At 48.6% G+C, this 24,601-nt stretch overlaps 2 protein-coding genes and 2 long non-coding RNA genes across 4 annotated transcripts; 1 reads left to right on the top strand and 3 right to left on the bottom strand.

Moving 5' to 3' along the window:
* Positions 1-1,279: 1,279 nt before the first annotated feature.
* Positions 1,280-4,971, bottom strand: LOC142594948 (uncharacterized). Its single transcript, XR_012831648.1, has 4 exons — positions 4,835-4,971; positions 3,521-4,600; positions 2,038-2,136; positions 1,280-1,663 (listed from the first exon to the last, which is right to left on the bottom strand). It is a non-coding gene; the product is annotated as an uncharacterized LOC142594948 (long non-coding RNA).
* Positions 4,972-5,157: 186 nt separating this feature from the next.
* On the top strand, positions 5,158-5,735 carry MRPS16 (mitochondrial ribosomal protein S16). Its single transcript, XM_075721685.1, has 3 exons — positions 5,158-5,170; positions 5,259-5,519; positions 5,605-5,735. The coding sequence occupies exons 1-3, from the start codon at positions 5,158-5,160 to the stop codon at positions 5,733-5,735; spliced, it is 405 nt and encodes a 134-aa protein (XP_075577800.1).
* Positions 5,736-6,629: 894 nt separating this feature from the next.
* On the bottom strand, positions 6,630-8,345 carry LOC142594942 (uncharacterized). The gene is made up of 2 exons (XR_012831640.1): positions 8,203-8,345; positions 6,630-7,489 (listed from the first exon to the last, which is right to left on the bottom strand). It is a non-coding gene; the product is annotated as an uncharacterized LOC142594942 (long non-coding RNA).
* A 4,207-nt stretch (positions 8,346-12,552) lies between these two features.
* On the bottom strand, positions 12,553-23,313 carry SLC45A1 (solute carrier family 45 member 1). Its single transcript, XM_075721446.1, has 10 exons — positions 22,936-23,313; positions 22,439-22,519; positions 20,122-20,534; positions 18,982-19,074; positions 18,286-18,510; positions 16,444-17,183; positions 15,118-15,271; positions 13,806-13,982; positions 12,901-13,106; positions 12,553-12,834 (listed from the first exon to the last, which is right to left on the bottom strand). The coding sequence occupies exons 3-10, from the start codon at positions 20,519-20,521 to the stop codon at positions 12,553-12,555; spliced, it is 2,277 nt and encodes a 758-aa protein (XP_075577561.1). The 5' UTR covers positions 20,522-20,534; positions 22,439-22,519; positions 22,936-23,313.
* Positions 23,314-24,601: the final 1,288 nt, after the last annotated feature.

Raw genomic sequence — 24,601 nt, 5'->3', positions numbered from 1 at the left:
CATCAACGCTGTTACCAGTACAAATCCAAAACAGCGGAGGAGGGAGACGGGGTGGGAGCAGGGTTCAGGGAAGTGTCTGGGGGGCTGCAAGCAGCGCCCTGAGGGCCCAGAAGCAGAGGGGTTATGGGGGGGGCGGTGCCCAATATGGTGGGGCGGAGGCGGGTGCACGTCCCTGGGAAAAAAATAACTCACCTGGGGGAAAAACCTCGTGCAGGGGGACGCTCGGGTGGAAAGCATTCGGGAGGGCAGGGAGAGACACAGAGGGGGACGGGGAAGAGGAGGAGGACACGGACGGACAGAGGGGCACGTGTGGGGGGAAAAGGTGCACGGGGGGACATGCGTGGGGATGACCTACGCCGGGGGTCCGCCCGGGGTAATCCACAGCAGATAACTCACCTGGGACAACCCGCAGCAGGCGATCCGCTCCGCGTAACTGACCCACACCGGATCCATGCTGGATAACGCTCAGCGGTGCTCCTCAAACTGCCAGCATTTCACCCCACATTTAGCCCAAATTAGGGCTTGGGGTTTGGTTTTTTTTCCTTTTTTTCTTTTTGGCTTTTCCACAATGGAAAACTGGCATTTGTTTGCTTTTTCCAAACATACTCAGTTCTGGGGTTTTTCAGCACTCTTCCACAACAAAAAAATTGGTGATTCCTCCTTTTGGTTTCGTTCTTGAAAAAGAGGGGTTCTTTGGGGGTTTTGGTGGGGTTTTTGGGGTGGGGGTTTTTTTGGTTGGTTCCCCTCCCCCCCGCTTTCCTTCTGGCTGCACAAATCCAGGTGCATTTGGCTTTCCCGAGAGCCCCAAAATTGTTGGGTGTCATCCGCCCCCATCCCCCTCACGTTCCCCCCCCCCCCCCCCCCCCCCCCCCCCCATTGCAGACCCAGAATCAGGTGGTTTGGGGTATTTTTGTGCTGTGGTGGCGGCTCCCACTCTGCGTGTGTGGCCCCATGGGGGAAAGTCCCTCCTTGGGGGAATCAGCCCCAAACAGGGTTGGGAAAAGGAGGAAAGGGAGAAGGGGGAGGGGGAAGCTTTTGAAAGCGCTTTTTAATCTTCAATAGAGATTAGATGCGTGGGGGGGGGGTGTCACGTTTTTAAATCCTTTCTATAAATTGGGTTTGTTTGCATTTTAAAGACCTTACATAGCGTAGACGTTTACACTTACGGATCTACACACATTCATATATTCAGGGCATAGACATGGTTTTTTTATATATATTTTCTCTTTACACTTATATAAGTCTAAACAGGTATATATATACACTATATTTACACTTCTCTGTATTTACACATACATCTGTCGTCTCGTTGCCGATGACTGCTAGTGCCAAGTACCTCACCTCTGAAGATCCGCTCTGACGGACATCCATCAAATGCAACTTCTTTGAAGGAGAAACACTTCCTTCCTGGAAAATCTCTTTGGAACTCAAGTCAAAAATTACACACCGTAGGTTAAGGAAAACAGATGTTATGGAAGCACTGACTTGCTGAAACCACACCAGGACCCACTGTCGCTAGTCACAAGGCTGCTAACGCTTCTCGGGAAAGCCCGGAAAACACACGGAAGCGATGCCGACTGGTCCCATTTTGTCCATGTCTCTTCTTTGACCTTGACTGCTTTTAGTACAGATGCTGATATCCAAGTAACATTTTTGAGTACCACTGTAAGACATTTTTAATACTTATTTACTGAAAAAGCATAAGGCTTTTATCGTGAAAACAAAGTATGCTTCTTCTGAACTCTTACGAACCGTTTCTTTCCTCTTTCATTACAGAATTGTTTTCACAGTATCATTTAATAGTAAGCGCACAGAAACAGAAGATGATGCTTTCAGGAAGAGAAAATCAACGGAGGGAAGTAAGCTTTGCATAGGCGCAACATGCTCCAGAACAGACCTCATTTTATGTTTAGTATTTGTGTTAAAATATTTCATAGAAAAAACTATAAAAGGAGAGCGGGCACATTCTTAATGTTGACGTTAAAGTCCACACCACGAGTACCTTAGGAAAAATGCAGACGCGCATCGTACACGTACCTCGTACTTGCAGACCGCTACGGATCCTTTTCGGCCGTCTTGTACGTTTCTGGCAGAAGAAAGGGCGACCACGGTGAAACGGCGGCACCTGACCTTCTGCTGAGAGAGGAAAAAGCCCTTTAGCGTAAAGCTGGGTAGGAACCTAAAGCTTCTTTTCTCTTGTGGAGAAGAAAACCGAGTTGACGAAAAAGTATTTTGCATCATCTCGGGTACAGCTGTTGATACAGGCCACTAGAGCTTTTGCATTTTTTAGACAACTGCGCCTTTTCTTGACTCACTGGCAGCTTTAGTTTCACTAGAACTCACTTTCCTGGACACACACAGATGACAGACAGAGATATCTACATACATTTTCTCAAGCCCTAAGTATAGCCAAAATTCCCTCACCCAGTATGTCCCAAGTTGAACATCTTGTTAAAGAGTACAGCAATGCATCTGTCCTCATGAACTGCCTCCTTGCAAAAAAGAAACGATTTTTTCCAAGCCGTTTCTCCAAACAGCCAAGACTTTTTGAAACTGCAGTTATGCCACAAAACCTGCTTAGGGTCCCTTCCAACTTTTGACCGTCCTTAGATTTGACAGGCACACGCTCTATTCTATCTTCCAACTGCAAAAATACAGAACGTGCTCAGAACCAGAGCCCAACCCGACGGATGTCCACACACACCTTGCTGTTTTGACGAGAAGCCACCGAACGTCCCTGCGAGCACAGCTGCGCGCGCAAGATTCATTTCGCCTACACTGTGTGTTACTAATTTCAGCGAACGTAGTTTCTGGAGCTTTAAACTGAAAACCATATCTTGACACTTCACCACAGCAGAAGCGATCCACAACTAGAACTCTACAGAAATGCAGTGACACAAATTGCAAACCCACAGCAGCAACAGCTTCAGAAATATTTAGACCAGGAACAAAGGAGAAAAATAAAACAGCTTCATCTCACGCACAGGAAAGCGGCAGACAAAGGGTCGGTATTTAGAGCCTTTACAGAACACAGGCATTCTCCTTCCATTCCTAAACCCATCTGTTAGGTCGAAACATTGCAACACTACCATGGCAATATTGAGAGTAGGGAAAAATGGCCCCGCCACTGCCCAGCCTATCCTCCCATGCTATTTACGTAGCAGGACGCACAGACAGAGGGACCTATTTTTCCACACACGACCCTGGGTTTCCCGAAAAATTTATGCTTATCAAAAATAGCCATTTGGAACATATTGCCCAACAACATTTGGCAATAAAACTTCAATGTGTTTGACACATGCAAATTTTCGGTAACTTGCTATTTGCTTCCTGTTATTGCCTTTCTTTCTTCAGAAATTCTACGTGTGGCCAAGTTATTCGCTACTGGTTCAAGTATTTACCTTCCTGGTAACAGAGCTCTGCAGGCTGCCACCATTCAACACTGCACTCTCAAAAAAAAAACCCCAAACCCCAAACAAACAACAAAACCCAACACACAAAAAAACAAGCAACAACAAACCAAAACCATGACGTTGTTGTATCTTTTTTTTCTTTCAGAGCTCATCCCTGTCTCACCATACTGTCTTGTCAGAGCATGAAGCGCAGGCGATCTGTTTCCCGATGACATCCGCACATGACGAATACACGTTCCGAAGTAGTCCAGACCCCTAGGACTGCTATCATCGTTGTGGTTTTAATAACCACAACTCAGTTTTGTCGACCGACGCGTTTGGGAGGACACTAATTAACTTTCAAACGTAGGCTCTCCTTGGGGGGAAAAAAATGTGTTGGAGACTGAAAAAAATTACGATTCAGAGCTCCTAACCATGAGGGAGCGGTGAGGAAATTCATGAAAGTGAAGACAAACAGCAGCAACATTAAGTGAAATTTGGCTTCAATTCTGATCATGTACTTAAGAGACTCTCCAAGCCTACACCTCAGTCCTACGAATGACCAGTCCTTTGTTGGAAGGACAGACTTTTTTTACTTAAAAGTCCTCAACTGAAGGTTCCAGGGAACAGAATGTGGATTGAACCACAGGACAACATGCCACCAACACTCTCATGAAAACAAACAAACAAACAAATCAAATCAAATAAAAATCAAGTTTAAGCATCGGTTTCCATCACGTGTCATTCATTATGCTTCTACTGGCATCTGGCTGCTCAAAAATTAACTACACCGACACCACATGCTACTAAAAATTTAGTGATGCACAGAAAAATAAAAGGCTATTTCCAACTTGTCCATAAAACTAGTATGAACAAACCGAAGAGAAACACTTGACCCTAATGAAAGTAACAGGCAGCTCTTAATTTATTCTAGATGAAAGTTTATTCTTTTACCTGAAAGGAAAACATTTGTGACTCCCAAAGGACCGATGCAGGAACGAGGCACGCTCCGGTAACTGCAATTTTTCTTCAGCTTTTCGGCACTGGCAGCAGATGTGCCTTTTCTCTGGGTTTGATGCGGAGTATCTGTAGCGTCCTCAAACTCACAAAGGTTTCTCCCCGCTCCCTCAGCCCCATATGCGGTATTACCTGAGCAGCAAGTGGAATCAACCACGCAGGACTTTCTTCACGTGACACAGAGGGTGACACTGGGAAAAGAGGAGGCAAAAAGTGAACCTGTTTGTCACACCCAGCCAGCGGCGACAACACAGCGGAGGGTTCTGCCCGCGCGGCCGTGCGGGGCCAGGCCGGGCACCCGGGGAGCTCCGACCGGCCGCTTCTCTCCCCTTCGCCGGGGAGACACCACCTCCTCACGCTGCCGCCGCGCCCGCGGCCCCTCGCAGCAGGGCTGCCCTAGGAGAGCCGGGGGACCCCCACCTCACCTCTGCCCCCGGGAACGGGACTGGGTGTCGCGGTTTAGCCCCTGTTGGCAACGGAGCACCACACAGCCGCTCGCTCACCCTCCCCGCGGTGGAATGGGGGAGAGAATCGGAAGGGCAAAAGTAAGAAAATTCATGGCTTGAATTCTCGCTGCCGGCGAGAAGAAACCGGGCTTTACCGGGCGCCCGCCTCTGCTCCGGCGGCGACGGGACGGGAGAGGCCGCTCCCCGGGGCTGGGTCGCCCGCCCGGGGCGGTGCTGGCTGCCGCGCTTCCGGTCCCTCTGACGTCATCGCTCCGCGACGCAGGGAGGTCCCGGCCGTCGCCATGGTGCAGCTCGGTGAGTGCCCGGCGGTGCGGCCCGGCGGGCCGGGCCCAGCCCGGCTCGGCCCCGCCCCGCCCCTGACCGCCTCGCGCTCTCTTCGCAGGTAGCCGCCTCCTGAAGGGCTACCGTGGCGGGCACGTCGTGATCCGCTTCGCCCTCGGCGGCTGCACCAACCGGCCCTTCTTCCGCATCGTGGCAGCGCACAGCCGGCGCGCCCGCGACGGGAAGTACCTGGAGCAGCTCGGCTGCCTCGACCCGCTGCCCAACGCCCACGGCGAGAGGGTGGCGGGGCTCAACCTGGAGCGGCTGCGCCACTGGCTGGGCTGCGGCGCGCAGCTCTCCCGGCCCGCTGAGAAGCTGCTGGGTAGGCGCGGCGCGGGTGTCCGGGCGCAGGGGGTCGGGACGGGGTCCCGGGACGGCTCGTCGCGGCTCACTGCCTCTCCTTGCAGGTCTGGCGGGGTTCCTGCCGCTCCACCCCATGACGGTGACCGGCGCCGAGAGGCTGCGACGGCGGCGGCGGGGGCAGGAGGCCGTCGCGCCCCCTGCGGAAGGCTCGCCCGGGCCCGGCGACGCGCCCTGAGAGACGCCCCGGCCGCGGGGCTGCCGAGCGGCCCGGGACAGCGCCGGCCCCGGGACGTGCCCTGCCCCGTGGGCGCGCCTGACCGCATTAAAGTCTCGTTTGCACGCTCTACACTGTGCACGGGCTGCTCTCTCCATACCCTGCTCTGAAACGTCCGCTGTTGCTGCCAGATTTGGTGCAGCAAGTATAAAAGGGGTTTTCCTACTGTAATGTAGGTATGGAACCACTCCAGGAGGCATACGTGGCTTTTCCCAAGGGCACAGTATTAGCTCTAGTGTATCGCTTTCTGCAGCAGTGGCACGACTACTGCCAGCTTCCGCTTGCCTGCTGCACTCATGAAGTGCGTTTGACTCCTGGCTCTGATTCACTGTAACAGGACATTCCAGTGGTCCAGGAGAGGCCTAGCGCAGACAAATGCAAATGGAACTGCACCTGCATTTCTGTTTAGTTTCTCCAGAGATGTTCTGGGCCTGTTTGTTCATTTACAAGCAGAAGATTTCAGTCTTGGGTAAAAAGGGAGTGGGGTTTGCATGAAGTGAGATATGAGTCTTACTACTTCAACACATATTTGACCCTATCCCAAGATGCAAGAAACCCACTGAAGTCTGTCTCCTACCTTAGATATATACCTCTTGCTTTTTGGGGTTTCCTTTGGTGCAACTCTTGTGTGACTCTGCGAAAGTGAAAGATAAGGCCTGTAGTGTAACCGCCCCCATAGAGGAAGAATAGACAAAACACTCGAAGAAAGGGGCTCGCTTGCTTTTCACAAAATCACAAGACTCAGAATGGGTGCTTTTATTTCTGCTTACGGATGAAAGATTAGAGTAGATGATTAAAAAACTATTCTTTGAAGCAGATGAGGCTGTGAGCGGTGGTATTGCTTTTCTAATACCACCCCCCCCGCCCCGCCTTCTTCCATGTATTTGATATGTTTGGAGTCACATTTTATATAAAATGGTGAGTGTACTCTGGTACAGGGTTTCTAGGCAGTTCCTCTCTAGCTTACTCTAGGTTTCCTTGCTTCAAAGGTAAAGGTTTGCATCTGCAGTGTTCTTCCTACTGTAATCTAAAGGTACCACGCAGCCTTCCCTTTCTGGAACTTTGTGCTGCAAATGCAAGGAGGTAGGTCTGTGAGGTTTCTTTTGAGCCAGTTTCCTGGGGTTTTTTCCTATTTAAAAAAATACTACTTTGTTATTAAATAAAGGATCCCGCAATCATATGCAAGGCAATGAAACAGTTGCTTTCCTGTCCTTTTGAATACTGAAGTGTTACGGGGGTGCTCTGTAAGGCAATAGGGCATGTGACTATTAGCATCGGACAGCGCTGTTGCAAGACACAGTAATAACACCAGGTAAATGAAGGAATCACTAAGAGGAGAGTCCGGCAGCGCTGAGGTCATGCTTTCCACAGTGGCTCCTCTCAGTTTTTCTCTTGCCCTGCCTATTGTTTTATATCTTAAGTCCCCTGCTATGGCATCTGCTACACTGAGAAACAATGTGCAACTGATCAGAGGGGACTTACAGAGAGCGGTCTGCTTCACACCTCTTGTCCGTGCAAGTGGTGGGTCTATTTCTTCTTGTGGACCGAATGAATGACTTTTTTGGGGTTCCTAAATTGTTGCTTGCGGATCAGAAGAAGATAGTTTGTGCAACAATGCACAGCCTCTGGGCCACAGTAAACCTAGCCTGCCACAGAAGCAGTGGCTCTTTCTGTGCAGATGCAGAGTACCACGCACCAGTACAGGACAGCCCAAGCTTTTAAAAAAAAAAAAAGAAAACATTGGCATACTGAGCTTACAAAGCGTTATTCTTAGATAGCTGCTGTGATGCCGTCAGTGGATGAAGGCTGCAAACAAATTACAATAAGCAATGCTAGTATCTTGCAAATGGTGAGAGGTGCAGTGCTGGAAAAAAGGGTATGGCTGAGGCCTCCTGGAGCTTGCTGGAGAAAACCAGGAGCAGTTAGCTATGAGCACTGAACACCATTTATGCTTTGGGCTGAACCTGCCTTTCAAGAGATTGGTTGATACTTTTCTTTGGAGCCGTTGATGACCTGTTGCTTAAGGGGGCTGTACATAGTAGCGTAACATACAGGGTTCTAGGTTCAAGGGCGTATGTGTTACTGTAGACGCTGCACTAAATACTCTCTCTAGAGCAAGGGCTAGGGCAAAAGGAGCAAGAATTTTCCTTTCTTGGCAGGAAGAAGCTATTAAACTTACCCAGCTATATTGTCACCTTCTCCTCTTCCCCCAAAAGTTGTGTGGGCTAAAAAAAACCCCTGCATACAAGGAGTGAACATAAGCCAGGAGTATCATCAGGCTGATGCACAGCAAGAGCTAGGCTTGAAGAAAGCTACAGATGAAGCTTGAATCTCTAGCATAGTAATTTTTCATAGCATTTGATAGCAATACTGTTAAATTCCTCATTGTTTAAGTAGCTCTTGTAAGCTTGGTTAGCACTGTACTCACACAAACCAAAATCTTCATTTCTGCTCCGATGCTGTGATTTCTTCTGCTGGCTGTTCCATTGGCTATTGCAACAAAATCTCTTATCCTTCATTCACTAAAGCTATCGTTGGATCCTAAAAAAGCAAAAACAAAACAAACAAACAAACAAGCTTACATACAGCTTATATACATGGCAAATACTAGCTCATCCTCATTGCAGACTGCTCCGCAGACTGCTACTCCGTCCATATTCTGCATTTGAATTCATCCGATTAACATTATTCATTGTCTGCTCTCTTCCCCACTCCCAAAATACCTCCGTTTTCCATACACCAGGCAAGCTGATGAGCAGTCTCCCCTTTGTTTACTGTTAACTATCATCAGCACTGTTTGGGTATTGGACCATGCTGTTGCCTTTCAGATGTGAAGTAAAACTCCCGGGCTGCCACTGTGGGTGGGGACATTAGGCAGCAAGCTGCATACACCAAAAATTCTCATTATTCCATGCATTTACCATTTCTGCACAGCATACATGAGAGCAAGTGCGCGCTGGCAAGGCTTTTAAGATGAAAAACTCCTTGTACAGTGTAGAACGCTGTCTTCCCAGAACGTTCAAAGCTGTTAAGAGACGGCATGGATGGCCATACCGAGAAAACTAAGGATTCTAGTAAAAGACATCTAGTCTGTCCCGACACTGCCACCCTACAGCTTTTGTTGTTTTGGGTGTTGCGGCTTGAAATTTGCCCCCCCTAAATGCAGGCTCACTTTCACTAGCACCTTCCCTTCCACTGATCCTTCTACAGAAGCAGCAGCCTGGGGCAGAGGAACAGCAATGGAAAGTTGCTGCAGCCATTTCCTTAGTGAACATCAACAAAAACCTTCCCAGCAGAAAAGCTAGGCTAAAGGAATCATTATATCTTAACAACCAGAGATATGGAAAATGTCAATTGAGATAAATTAAATGGATGCTGGAGATTTCCCTTAGCATTTCAGCTCCAGCAGACATAGAATTCTCAAGATGTTTATTGTACTTAATACAATCCATTGGGTGTCGTTATGGTAACGGCATATAAAAGTCTCTCGCTAAGGCTGTCTTCCAGTCTGAGGGAGAACATACATTAAGAAAGCCACCTTTTACCTGAAGACAAATTCTTTTTTTAATAAAATAAAGTGCATGTCCTATAGAGTACGAGATGACTAGCTACTCATTAGGAGGAAATAAATTGTCTAGACACTCTTTTCAAATAGTTCCCAATACAGCTTTTCTTTTTTTCTATATACAGTCATGCAATTTTATTTCATTTGATTCTTGAAAAGACTTATTTTCGTTATTCAGAGATACAGCAGAATTTCCAAAATCATTAGGTTGTCTTTTTTGAGCGACAAGTCAGAGGTCGAGTAAACTGCAGACACACCCTGAAATGGTTACAGCTGTCCTAATTACAAACATGAGACAATTGATTAGGTGCTTTCTCCATACCTCTCCCCATTCTCCCTACTTCTGTACATGTCTTATAAATACATTTATGAACATCCACAAATAATTACCGTAAAGCAACCTTTAATGATAAGGACTTAATGATAATTAACCTTTAGGCACCGCTGAAGAGATTAAACTGCAGCACGGCGTAAAAATCACTTTCCTGCCTAAACTCACGCATCTTACTTCTAAACAGCAGCTTGCAGATTTAGACAGAATATTTGAAGGGTTTGGATTCCAAAAGGTAAACATCGCTTTGCAGCTCACAGTTCAACAGTGACCACATGCAGCAATTTCTGTAAAACACAAAATGTATGACAAGGAAGAGAATAGGCAAGGAAGCAATGCCTCTTTTTTTCTATGGATTTGGTGTGACTTCCAACTCTGCATGATGGTGGCAGGCTCTCGGTTTTTTCCAGACACCACCAGTATTGCTCAAAGCCCCAAATTAACATACATTGACGTTGACTTAAAACTACTATGTATGTAAACGCTACATAAATACATAGGCAAAATAAAGTCCACATCCCATAAAATAGAAAATGTAATATATATTCTATGAGGCAATGCATACAGGCACAGCAATAGTTTTGTAACTATATAAACTTATTTCATAGTATTATTTACAGATGGAAGCAGAGACAAACGTTACTATCAAATACATTGATTTCATGTATTCTATGAATCTTTTGGAGATCCTTGCTTGCAACAAAATGATCTGCAACTCCAGCTACCTAGAAAAGGAAAGTGCTCATGATCCATTTAGTGCAATAACGCTAGCTACAAAACTTAAGAGGAGAAAACATTTTAAGAACTAGTACTGCATTAGCTAGTGGGACCAAAAAAAGAAAAATAATTTTTGAGTTTAAAAGTTTGATAAGGAAGGGAAATTAAGGTTACATAGCAGACCAACAAGAAAAGAAAATTTCTCCAAAGTCAAGTCTTCAGATTGTCAGAAATCAGAAGCGCCAAACATACAGTTTCTCATGCTGTTTTGTTCCAGCTTCATCCTGAACATTCGTGGAGACAGCTGTCCCATAATCAAGGAAATGGCACGTCACAGATATTCCTGCAGATATGACACTACATAAGCCCAAACAAAGAAAAGAAAGATGAACAGACTCATCAATCTGACAGTCCTTTACCTCTGAGTGCTTGACTTCATAACTTCAGTAGTGTTCCTCCATTTAAGTAAATACCAAGTAGTACGAAACTTGCTTCTCAAATAAAAAAAAGTAACACTCGGGAGGGGGATGATAAAAACGAGAGGTTCTTACAAGTTGTGCATTATGCTTTCAGCACTGGAGTATAGTAAGCCACAACGGCTAAAGATTACACAAGTTGTTTCATCTTGGCATCACAGATCAAGCATCAGAACAAACTTAGGTAAACAGTTGAGTACAATTCATTTAAAAGGAGTGACCCTCCAGAGAAAACCCTTCTTCTGGACCTGAAGACCAGGTGAGCAAAAATAACCTCTACAGGGATGCCACGTACAGCACACGTAAACACCAAAATGCCCATCAGCCTTGGTAAACCTTGGCTGCCTACCCAAATATGGGGGCAGGCTGACAGGAATCCTAGAAATAGTTTTAACTTTATTTCCATCTTCACTCTCAAGACTTAAAAGACTCCTGGGCTTAACTGGAACTTGTACGAGATCTCACCCACTTACCACCCTCCAAAATCAGAATAATTAAGAATCTATTCTCACAGATAATGAAACCCCAAGCCCTTTTACTAGTTTCTATGAGATATGGAAGACGCAGCTCTAGCTGACAAGTACTTAATCACCGATCCCCGTGCAGATTTTCAAATGTCACAAGGTACAACTGTATGAAAAACAAGGATTATGTGCTGCAGGCTTTCACACAAATGATTTTTCTTAAATTCTCAACTTAACTTTGAGAGTAAGCTTCTACCCAAAGGAAGCTCACGCAAAAAGACCCTTCTCCCCAAAGCTGCATTACGGACAACTGCCCATCGTCCTGTTAAATCATCACAAGGGCTTGTAGTCTTAGTTAGAAGTCTAACGTGGAAGGAAACATGCACGTATTGGCAACTATCACCGTGGCCCAGAGCCAGAACCTACAGAGCAGGGCTTGGGAGCCAGGCTGCCGTGGTTTCACCCCACAGCGGCTTCTTGGAGCAGTTCTGCTGGTGGGAGCTCTGCGTGCCCAGAAGCCTGGCCGTGGCACTTGACAAGAGTACTTACGCCACCCGAACAAGACCAGTCGCGCTCAGCCTTCCCAAAGTTTTGAAAAGCACCCTCCAGAGCCAGGCCTACCATAGGCAGAGGCCGGGACCCACAGGTTGGCCCCGCCGCTCCACAAGGCCTCACGGGAGTCACCGCTGCCCTCGGCGACTGAGGACCGGGCCACTCTGCCTGGCCGTGAGATGGCACCTTCCGCCCACGAGGCTGGCAGAGCACCAGGGCCTCAGTGCTCCCGCAGTGGTGGTGCCCGCAGCGGCACGTGCAGCCCCGCAGCTCGCTGCTGCCCGAGAGATCGTGGTCGCCCTGCCCGGGCACCAGACTTGGGGGTCCCCTGCCTCAGGCCAGACAATGCCGCTTGTCCCCCCGGTAATGACGGCACCGCGGGGCAGCTGGAGGGAATGGCCCCAGGCTGACACCACCGCTTCCTGTTGCTGTGGGCCCAGGGGCACAGACGGACCTTTGCCGCCTCGGGGGAAGGATGCGCGGTGCCAGGCGCTGCCAACTCGCCCCTTGCCCTCCCGCAGGCAGGGGAAAGCTGGGCGAAGCCAGCGCAGACCTTCTTGCCATTTGCCATGCCCACTGCTGCCATCCTGGGGGCACACGAGCCCACCGCACCGCGATGGGGAGGACGAGGGTGACGCAATGAGGCAGCGGAGGCTGTGGCGACGTCTCCCGTTTATTCGTTCCGCGCGCGGGGCAAGAGCGGGCGCTGCTCCTCGGCGGGCGGCATCTCCTCAGTGGGTGGCGACTCGTAGGTGACACAGAGGGAGGAGAAGAGACAGCCCAGGAAGGACACCAGGCTGGCGAAGTACATGGCACCGCTGGCGCTGCCCACAGCCGCCGTCAGCGGCCCCATGGCCAGGGCCACGAGGATCTGCGCCAGGAAGTACTGGCAGCTCAGCAGGGAGATGTCAACGCCCATCCCGCGCCGCGTGCCCTCCGCCTGTGAGCCTAGGAACTGCGGGGGACATAGCGTAAGGGGGCGCGGCAGGAGCCCCCCTCCCCTCCCTGGCCCAGGGCTCACCTCGCGGCTCTGGTAGTAGTCGCAGAGCAGGGAGTAGGGCAGCGTGCAGAGCGTGGCGAAGAGGATGCCGTAGGTAGCACACAGTGACAGCACCACATAGATGTTTCTGGAGAGCGTGGCCAGCCCTGTGCCCAGCCCGAAGGCCAAATACGCCACAAAGTACAGCGTCCGTGTGCTGAACCGCTCCTCCAGCTTCTCCAGTGCGGCTGCAAGGCAACGGCATGGCATTCAGGGTGAACCACAGCCCTCCCCGCCGCTAGCCAGTCAGTGGACCCAAGGGGTGCACCCTTGGGCCCCGCAGCCCAGCCATTAGGCAGCCACATCTCAGCGGCAACCGTTACGCCTCTGAGTAAACAGTGGCTCGCACGTGTGCGCCAAGGAGCCCTTCCAAATCCCACTGCCATGACGCAGCCTTGCTGCCCTACCTGTGTGGAGGGCGCAGCAGAGCCAAAGCCCGGCAGTGCCCCCTGTCCTGGAGGGGTAAATGGAACTGCTGGCGGGGGGCAGGCGAGGCAGACACACGACACCCACGACAAAGTGCTGGGGTGGTGCGTGACACCGGGGCGCTCTGCCGGGGGCACACGGGTGCCGAGTGCTGCTGTGCCAGAACTGTGGCTGTGGTGGCTGCGTGTATTTCTAGATTCAACGTGCATTGAAAATGCCACTTGTGAAAGGAACTATATACTAACAGAGATGTGTTTTTACTGGAATGCTGACCTCACCTGCTGTTAGTGCAGGCCAAGCTAACTAGCAGAGATAATATGGTGAAAACACTCTGCTTCAGCACTTGTGCCATGTGGTAGGCTATATGCAACATAAATGTTGGACTACTTGTTACAGAAACGCCGCTTAAGGAGCGGGTGCATCTTTCTCACCGCAGTGACTAAGAAGGCTCTACCAAGTACCTGAATAGAAAGCAGCACTGAATGCATAGATGCACATTCCCCAGCAGCCCATGGTGACCCCAGCGTTGTACTTCTGATACTCATCTGAGTTGTGAGGCGCTTTCGGATTCCCTTGAAACACTACTTCTCCCATGAAGTCGGTATAGAAGAGTAACATCCCCTCAAACGAAAGCCATCCTGAAAGAAGCCAGAGGTAACCTCTTAGGTTTGCAGAGTATCTGTTTCCCCTTGTAAGCTTACATGGATGCTATTAGCTATATTACAAATCACAACTGAAGACAGGTTGTGCAACACGAGTATTACATAATGTTCAGCCACATTTATCCAAGACTGCTGTTCCCCGTGCATTATGCTACAATGTTTGTCAAAGACATTCAGGATTTTAAAGACCAAGATTTATCTTTTGAATTCCGAAGTGGAATCCTAGGGGCTGACTGCAGGCCGCAGAATACCGGCTTAGCGAGAGAGAAAAATAGATTACAGCAGTCTGAGCTGCCTTCAGGTTTTGACACGACACAACGCTCGCTTTCACAGAGTGGCTCATCACATAGTCGTTTCAGGTTGCTGTTGTCCTCCCACACAGAAATGGAAGGAGTGCTTCTTACGTCACGGTTGCAGCCTCTAGAGTGCCTCCGACACAGTAAAAAACTCCTACTCACAAACTGACGTCAGGGCCACTGAGGCGGGCAATCTCCTAATTCCTTTCGCAGCCAATGAGTATTAACTACCCGTTACCTTCTGTCCAATTTTGTGTAAACTGGATTGCTTGCAAGCCCTTCCTAACCATCAGTCATGCACTGGTAAGAGCACTGGTTACGGGCACTCCTGCAGTGTCGTGTTCCACACCTCCTCACGGCCTGTTCTGGGACTCCTACACACAGGCTGTCAAAGGGAGGAAAGTGGATGCCAGTCTCAGGTGTAAGTAGGGAAATACAACTAGTCTCACCTTTCTGCTCCGTAATGTCAGTTTCAGAGCATTAAAAAAACAAAACCAAACAAACAAACAGAAAGGTCAATAGTTTCTCATCCTGGTGTAAACATTCCATTTAAGGGATGCGCTGATTTAGGTGGTTGTTATTCCCTTTCTAGGAATGTAGGCTTTACTGGTTTGTTGTTTTGGGTTTTTTTTTCCCCTCCTTTCTCAGTGTTCTAAGAAACTAAATACCAGAAAGTACCTTATTGGTGAGCGTATATGGAACAACTCATGTCCTCTCTAGTTAGCAGCAATTGCAGCAATAGACAAAAATATTTTAAAACATTCACCCGGGGTAGACTACTTCATGGTGAAAGCAAGATGGCACTTTCTGAATACCTAGGAAGTGGTTGATGCAGAGGTTACGAAGAGCCTTGGGCATCTGCCAGATGGTCGAACAAAGAAGTTTCATGGAGAGTGGTTGCTCAGAGGTCTCGCCTGATCCGTTCAGCTCGCTCTCATACTTAACACCATTCAGCAAGATATTAGCAACCTGCACCATAAGAACTCCCAGGTCAAGAAACACAGCAAGAAAAACCCAAACATCCTTTGAGCAAACCTATGCAATATTACACATCTATCTAATCACCTGGAAGTTAAACTCTGCTGCTGCAGTATGTTGACTTGGAGATGATGAACAGTGTATTTAGCTAAGCTGTGAGTTCATCCTTGGAACAAGTGTTAAATGGCAGCACTGCGCTGCAGCTTTCCATATACTCAAAACAGTACTTTTCACTTCTCTAGGGTATCTGGCAACCACGTCCAGATGCTAGCATAGGGAAGGCATAAATTCCATTGCATTTAATAGGAGCTGTACCCACATTCAGGTGACTTTGGTTCCTGAAGTTTTAGAGACGTTGAGGAAGAAGAGGCCGGTTTCAACTGAAACAAATTCTCGTTGCTTGCTGACCTTGATGCTCAATCTTTATGTGCACAGTATGTAAAACCCTGGCCCTAACGAAGTCTGCTCTCACAAACTGGGTCAAAGTACAGCAACAGCAACAAACAAAAACCAGAACAAACCAACAAAACAAAAAACCCACCCCACCCCCTCCCCCAAAAAAAACCAAACCAAAAAACAACAGAGGACAGTTTACCTCATCCCGGATCATAAAAAAATGGGCCAGCATACACAGGTCTCAGACATTCCAAGTTATCACCAACAGCGGGAGGTGAGGTCAGAGTCTTATCCCTGGGTAAGGGAAACCTCACCTCCCTGATGGAACCAGATGTAATGACTGCCATAAGGAGAAGCTCATGGGAGAATCCTATCCCTGGCCCTATCTTGCGGATATTTCTGTGGAAAGGGAAGATACAGGCTCAATAAAAATGTGTCTTTTTCTGCTCTCACGTGGTAGCTCCCTGGGCGGTGAAGCAGGGCTAAAAATACCAACCTAACTTTCACACACGGCCCGGTGAGAGCGGAACGCTCCCATTTCTACCATCTCAACAGAGGCAGTTGACAGACTGCCCGTCATAATTCACATCCTTTATATTTTACCCATAAAGTCATAGCAGGTACGCTGTTCCATAATGACTTTTATGAGCAAACTGTCACGAGCGGTCTTTAATGATGAATTTGCGCACCGCACATTTAAGACTATATGAAGAGATTAAACGAATGCTCCGGTTTACTTGGTCATATCATTGATTTTCTCTCCTTACCTGTTGGCTGAAAGTTACGTTTCTTCTTCTGCTATTTTCTGGACAGTGTCCCGTTACGATATCTGGAATGGCCAAGGTCTGAGGTCTTTTCAGGATCCCCGATGACCGTGGCTTTATCGCATCCAGTGAGCCCACCCTTAGCGCCTCACTGTCAGGCCCCGGCGTTACGCTGCTCTCCCCTTGCTCCAGAACTCCGTTTTCTCCTCGGTAACAGCCATCAGGCACCCGAGGAAAGCTGACACTGACAGGCTGCCTGGGCAGGCTAGCTGGAAGTCCTAAGGAACTACTGTGCCCACCTGTAAAACAGTCTATAAGCACACTGTCGATATTTGACGTCCCAAATGATGACGCAAACTCATTAATTCCTGTCAAGGAATTGTCTCTGCTGACAAAACTGCCGTATTTGGGCGTGAGTGGGCTGAGAGGGGAAACAGGACTTGTAAAACTTGCATATAAGTGAGCCGAGTTATGAGAAGCAAAGTTTTCATTTGCACCCTCCTCAAAGAAGAGAGGTGGAGAAGGAGGGAGAGGAAGGCTGGGACTCTTCATCACCTTTTTCTTCCTGCTAAAGGACCTTAAGGGTCTTTCTGGAATGCTAATTAGAGTCAGCACAGTAGCGATAGTCAGTATAACTGAGGTGAAGACATAGATGACGCGAAGTTGCCCTCCCACAGCTTTTCCAAAACTGGTTTTATCCCAGTGTATTCCTCCAACAACATAACCAAAGCCACCTCCAAGACCTGGTGGAAAAACAGAGCCGAGATTATCTTCCCTAGCCAATCCTGGAAGTCAGTAACAGCACAGCACCATTTGCCTAACAATTCATGAGTAGAATCCAACGTGTTACTTCTGTTTTACGACTCAACCCCTTTTCAATTCAAATACAGTAATAAACAGTTATCTGCGCCACAAGGGCAGTCTGGATGTACAAACACGGCACAGAAAGAAGGAGAAGGTCGGTGCTGTAAAAGTGATGATACAAATAATTAAAAATGGTAGTTCGTTCTTTGCCAAAAACAAACCACTTTACCTTCAGCTATTTCAGTCCGTAAAACAGAAGTGTCCACCAGCCTCGTGGCAAGGCTCTGCAATCAGTCAGCTAAGACTGTTTTCCTGAAAGCAAGTGAAAATCCATTTTCCTCACTCAGTTAGAGGAACGCAGATCTAACCGCATCCGAGACAGACCGAATCCCTTCAGAAGCGTAGCAAGCTCATTACTCAGCAACGGGCTGACAGCAGAAGCGTAGCAAGCTCATTACTCAGCAACGGGCTGACAGCATACAAAACTGTCACTGCATTACTACCGATGAACAGCAAGTTCTGAGGGCACCGGATACCTCTCTCAATCCATTCACATGGTGAAAGCCTTACGATGCTATCCTTTCTTTCTTATGAACACATTCAAGAGCGTGAAAGGGTCTCCTGATGGAAAGGAAAACTAGACTAGGGCAGTACAGCAATTGAAGATGACAGCAATGAGGGATCATAGAGCCCAGTATATGCCTTCCCCTCCAACAGAGCGACTAAAAAAGGCATTTTCCACACCTGCGGAAAGCTGAACCTCCTTCCTTGAGGGATAACTTTGTTTCCGTAGGTGTTATAAATGATGTGAGGGACTTTCAGATGAACAACCCAGGACTGTGTCTTGTTTGACTTTTGGTAGTTACAAAAGCCTTTTGCGGCAAGCAGAAGTTTGTTTTCAAAGTTAATTGGCGCTACCTCTCCAGGTATTTGGTTACTATGCTTATACAGGAAAAGACCAGTGATTTACACTCTGCTTTCTCGCAGCAGTCCTTGTTTACTTAGGGTTCGCATCACCCAGGAAGCACCAAGAAAGCATACCTGCTAACAAAGCGTGGATGTTGAGGCCCCTGTCTTGATCCACTGGGCTGCATACGTCCATCATGTAGGCATGACTGGGATTGTCTGCTGAATCTGCGCTAAAGTCCATGAGGACAACGCCACAGACCGTAAGAATGATCCCCCATTTGTGGTTATTCGCAGTGTCAGACAAGGCACTCCCTATATCTTTGCCATTCAGCATAAGTGAGAGCCCAAGCAATGCTCCTGGAAATAAAACCAAATCAAAATCCATCAATCAATCAGCTGCTTTTAAGCAAAAAACCTGCATCGCTCTGTGCTCTAAAAGCATTATACTACCTGCACAGCCTTGTGGCAAGCGCTATTGCTCTTATTCAGATCACCACAGTCTGGGGAATGAGCATGGCTTATAGGATATACATAACCCTTTTCCACTGTTCAAGCTTACAAATGTCTGGAATTGGTTTTGGCCAAAGAAGAACATTCTCGACCCTCCAAACATCATCTCTTCAGACTCTGACAAGAGAAGCTTTTATGTGTGGATCTCCGGCTGCCAAAGCATCACCTCACCACCACTCACCGCCTTCTTCAGACCCACGATACCCAACACTTCAGAGGCATTTTGTTTAGCCTAGTGCCACAGGGGATGTCACCGAAAAGAGATGCGCAACGTTTCTAGTTTACAAGTGTCACGCACATCGTTTCTAAAAGACGCACCTACTGCTAAGACCAGAATGAAAGGTCTTCTCCTCCCGAATCTTGATGTGCATCTGTCGCTCCAGGCCCCCAGCAAAGGCTGTAGCAAGAACCCTAGAAAAAAGGAATCGCCGATAAGTAGCGTATTTCTACAAGTCTGTTTCATGGGGGAGTTTAAAATAGGTAGCTTAAAAGGCAGTTAAAGGCAGGACACCACGGCATAGCAATATCCCCAGTCGGTACCAGTCACCCAGGTGCACGCACAGTCTACTTCCTGGCATTCCCCAGGTTGGGGACTGAATAACGCAATGTGCCGCTGCTCGCTGTCATGGCAGTTTACTCTGCATCGTTAACACAGCAGAGTTTGACATCAGGTGAAGAGTAAGAGTACAACAGTTTTACATTCTAAAGGACTCTGTTCCTTACAAGCTACTTCGTTTATCCCACCTTAGATGGGAGATCCCCTGCAGAATTAGCCTGGAAGATAGCAGGAAGCAAACACGTGAGTTGGAAAGGTGCCTGGATTACACCGGGCCAGCCTGTGAGTAGGGGCCTATCTACTCTCTTCTTCTGAAGTACGTCCCGCAAGTACAAGAACAGACAGACCAAAATTTCCAAGTGATGATAGCCCATCCTGCAGTTCTTCCCATAATAATGGATAAGTTCCCAGCCCTGCCTCGGTGCTAAGGCAAGTAATCCAATTCCCGTAACAGTAGCAGTCGACGATCTTTCATCATTGGAACACCCCGTTTGTTTCAGAAAGTTAAACAGGAGAGGGCAATCCCACTCTGCTTTTTTCATGCCCCCTCGGGAACTGTCTCTGTATGGTTTTTTTTTATAAGGACATAAACAGATACACTGATCTTCTTTTGCTAGTTTTTAAATACAGGAACAGAGTAACCAAAGCTTACCCTCGCACAAGGTTCTCAAGAGGCTGAGAAGCCACTAAAAGAACAGATTTTTGATCACACCGGGCCCATTTCAGGCAAGACATGGCAAGAATTATTCTCCATCCGGTTTTCTAAAATTATGGCAAGTACTTCTTAACCTCGAGAGCACACAGATCATACTTGTGAACAGCTGAGGTAGAGAAAACAAAAACATATAACCCGTGCGTAGCGGAAAAAAAAAGGGGGAAGAAATAGAGTAAAGAGAAGTTACCCAATATAGGGCTGATGAACCACACCATTCCATACAGTTGGTCTGGAAGCCCCATCTGAAGCAGCACAGGGGTAACATAGGCTGTTTCCATGGCATAGCTGAACTCCAGCCCAAAGAGAATGCACCCATTAAACAGGAGTTCCAGGAAAGACCTCTGAGGCTGGAGATCCCCAAAGTCAATCAAATCAATAGGACATGGAGTATTTGGCGGTGGCGGCGGCGAAGGGCGGATGTGTTTTCTCCTTTTCGGATGTCTCTTGAAGTTGTTGGCCCGATGACTTATGTGCCGTGTGACCAATCCAGAATAGCCTGGAACTTGCGACCTCCAGATTTCCTGAGAAGCCACGCTTGGCAGGAGTGCAGCATCGCTGACAGGATTTGTTGCAGATGGTGGAATCATCACGGGTAGGCGTCTGGAAGAAAAATAGCTCAGAATAAAATGGTTGAGTAAGAAAAACTTTGCTTAATTTCATTTACTGAAGTTCAAGCCATTTCTCAACATTTCACATACCGAGTACCGCCTTCATATAAGCTACAACCTTTTCTCTCCATCTCTTGACACAAGGCATATATGTTTTATGGGCACGTCTCCTCCATCTTTGCACAAATGAGACACCAAAGATCCTATCTTGGTTACCTAGGCATTGCCTACCACCACTGGGGATTAAGATTGAAATATTTAAAACAAGTAGCAGCCAGACGTGTCACGCTTCCCAGGAGTTCCCATAACAGCAATGGGTTTACATTTATCTACAATTCACTCCAGCTAAATTAAGATGAATCATGACCTCACTCTAAGTTTACAATAAAGCAAAGCTGCGGCTTGGCTGCAGATCCAGACCCCTGCCGCAATGCGTAATCACCTTTCGGTACTGATCCTACCATTCCTGCTGCCTGTGCTGAGACCAAGACTTAATGCAAAACTTTTTTCACAGTGACTTGAGTTTGGTTTTCTTCCTATTTACATTCCCAAAATCAGCAGGAACACTCTGTTGCAAGGACAGGGTCCAATTGTCTGCTTCTTGCTGGTTCTATTTCCATAAGACTTTACCAGAGCATCCAAAGAATGTGGTTTTGAAGTTCAGACTATACAAGCTGAACACCTGGATAAGGTCAGCTGGCAACAAATATGCTTGGAACCAGAAGTCGGTATGATTTTTCCATGCGGGAATTGAAGTTTCAAACTAATTCCTGAGAGGAAGATACATGCCCCACCAGCCACCCTCAACACTGCTACTCCTCTCTCTAAGATCAATAGCATTCAAGTGCTGAACAGCCTCTGAGGGTCTCATCAGAGTCACTCCTGTAGCCAAAGCGCACATACCGTGGTGGGTAAAACGGCCAAATGGGTTCCAAAATAGCATCTCAGGATAGATGCCGACAGATCTGCTGAATTAACAAACCACATTTGATTTCTTGCCTCTTGTTGCCAGAAATGGAAACCGCTTATGAGTGAAGTCTGACCTTTTCCTTATACTTTCTTGCCCATGGACCAAAGGCTGCTGCTGCACAAGGATGGCTCCACATCACGCCACACCTCTTTGGGAAAACCCTCACAGCTGCACACTAGCGAGTAAAACTTTTTTGTTTACAGTTCCCCCAGGGAAAGGACTCCCAGCTGTTCTGCTACTTTGGCTCTACAGAACTCCCACAAACCTCCTGTTTTCTGCTACATTACACGGACATTCTGCACATTTCACGGACCAGTCTTTCTTCCTGGAGCCCTTAGTCTACACAACGCTATTCTTTGCTGCATATCCCCAACTATTATCAAAGGCGGAACTCCATAAATGCACATTTACCATCAGGCTGACACAACAGTTGTTAAGCATGGTGGGACGATGCCCTACATAGAACGAACCCCAGCTCCACGCAAGCGTCCAAAGAGAGATGTTGCACAATGCAAAACTGAACGCCAAGCACCTCACAGAAGACTGCAGCTGGGGTAACTTGGGGCCTGAGGCAGGGGAGGAAGGGTGGGAGACAGAAGACATCTACTTTAGTATTGCTAACGTTGTAGCACAAGTCTCCTCAAGACTGCTCCTCTTCAGACCGAGAGGCAAACCACATAAGAGAGAAGAACAAGCAATTTATAATTGTAACTACATGCCTTGACAACCCCCATCTCACAAGGCACCAATAGTAAGCTGCATTTTGTTGGGCAAGCTCATTAGACACAAAATCCCCTAGGCAGACCAAAAGGAGAAGCATGTGGAGGCATCGTGAAGATGCCCACACCTGCGTTCCCCTTGACGCTGTTTTCATAAATTACTGAAAACTTCTTATAACCCGTGTCTTTCATAAGCAGAGTACTTACTTTGCAGGAGTACCTTTATCAGCCTTCAGGTCAAAATAATTCCCTCACGATGAGAATTTGTTAAAAATTACAAGAGAGATACTAGAAAAAAGACATAACAAAAGCCCAGTCAGATTCACAAGGGACACGTTAACAACTCTTTCACAGAAACATGACAATACAGCTGCGCCAGCACTCCACCACCGATACACCTTGCCATTTGCACGCAGGGCATTGATCTCCCTGTGTTCATCTATTAGTTATATTTCACGCTAGACCCTCCATTATCTTCCTGCTCTGTACTGTGCGGTGCAAAGAGATTGTATCGTGAGGTGTAAGGGGCAACATTTTAGTGACAGAAGGAAGGAGCTCCTCTACATGGCTCAAAAATACATGGGGTGATCTGCAATTACTTGGATCGAAAGGCTACTACTGACAGCGTGTCACCAATCCAGCAGGAAGTCAGCGTAAAACTGAGCTGAGCCCATACTCCTCATCGCTCATTTTCCTCAACTTACGAATCGTTCACCAGAGGACATCTTCAAAGGACTTAAGCCTGTCCTCAGCTGAATCTAGCTGCTGATCACGACAGCTTCAAAGCAGGAAACTTCTTCAGCACGGAAAACAATTATCTTGCCGTTAGCTTTCGCTGCCAACGGTTATTTGCGATTTTTGGCCCTGGGTGTTTGTTATGCCAACAACCGTGCACCTCACTCTGCAGGGCCTTGGCGATGCTGGCTCTGCCACCTGCACAATGGGAAGGGACGGGCCATGGCCATTGCTGCTGGGCACCGCTAGGCCGAAAGCGACTTGTTCCTTCTTCAGCAGAATCTGGTCCCGATTTTTCTGCGGCTCCGAACACACCGCAGGCGTCAGCGCTGCAGGGAAAGGCCGACCCTGACCCTGACCCTGACCCGTCGCGCGGGCCGCCGCCTCCCGAACGCTCGTGTCAGCCGGGAAGGAGCCGCCCCAGGCCCCCCGCTCGCCCCGGGCCGCCAGCGCGCACCCACGGCCGCCGCTCCGCCGCCCCTCCCCGCCCGCCGGCCTCACCTCCAGCGGCGCCCGGCCCGGCCCGGCCCCGCACTGCGCCGCGCAGTGACGCCACGTGACGTCAGCCCGGCCCGGCCCCGCTGACGTCACCCCACGCGCCGGCCCCCCGCCTTTCGCCGGCGGAAGCGGCCGCCCCCGCGCGGGCGGGCGCCGGGAGGGGCCCCGGGACGGCGCTTCCGCTGTCCCGGCCCCGCAGCTGCGCCGCCCCCCGCAGAGCTCTGCGGCAGCAGGCGCGGACGGGCGAGCGTCCTGCGCTCCCCGGGCCCGTCCCGGAGCCGCCAGCGCTGCCCGGGAAGAGGCCTCGAGGCCGCAGAGGGGGGCAGCGAGGCACCCGCGCAGAGATAAGGCGGCCGCTCTCGGTTCGTGCTGCCTGCCCAGGCCCGCTGCCTCCCTGGGAGCAGTGCCGGCTTCCCGCCGCGATGCTCACCCCGGGCAGGAGCACGCTGCCCTACCGTCACGTCCACAGGCTTATCCCGTACCGGCGCTGGAAGCACAGGGGAAGCGGATCCTGAGAGGACGATTTTTAGCTGGAGTGGAGGTTCTTTTTGATAGGCCAGTAGAGTAGATGCCGTACATGACACTGCACTTTTCTCTCTTCTTTTTAACAGCAGCGCTCAGTCTTCCCCTCCCTTGGGTAAGGGGATTTGGCAATTTTGTTTTATAGTGCCATATTTCATGCTCTTGCATTCCAAATTTACTCGTGGTTTGCAAACAAAGATGTCGTTATGTAGTGCAGTCTGCTCTATGTATTTTTTAAAAGCTTCGAACTCGGGGCATTAGGCATGCTTAATTTTATCTCCAGAGGTTACCATAACACCGCACCAATCCTTCATATGTTAGTATTTCATAGAATCATAGAATCGTTTAGGTTGGAAAAGACCTTTAAGATCATCCAGTCCAACCATTAACCTACACTACCAAGTCCACACTAAACCAACCAAACACAGAGGCAAAGAAGGCGTTAAGTACCTCAGCCTTTTCCTTGTCCTCAGTGACAGTGTTCCCCCCCACATCCAGCAAAGGATGGAGATCCTCCTTGGCTCTCCTTTTATTGCTGATGTACTTATAAAAGCATTTTTTATTATCTTTTTTTTTATCTTTATTATCTTTTCTTATTTCGCTCTTGCAGAATTT

Source organism: Pelecanus crispus, chromosome 15 (assembly GCF_030463565.1).
Source record: "Pelecanus crispus isolate bPelCri1 chromosome 15, bPelCri1.pri, whole genome shotgun sequence".
NCBI classification, from domain to species: Eukaryota; Metazoa; Chordata; class Aves; order Pelecaniformes; family Pelecanidae; genus Pelecanus; species Pelecanus crispus.
Note: the sequence above shows the minus strand (reverse complement) of the source record. Positions and strands in the feature narration are given on the sequence as shown.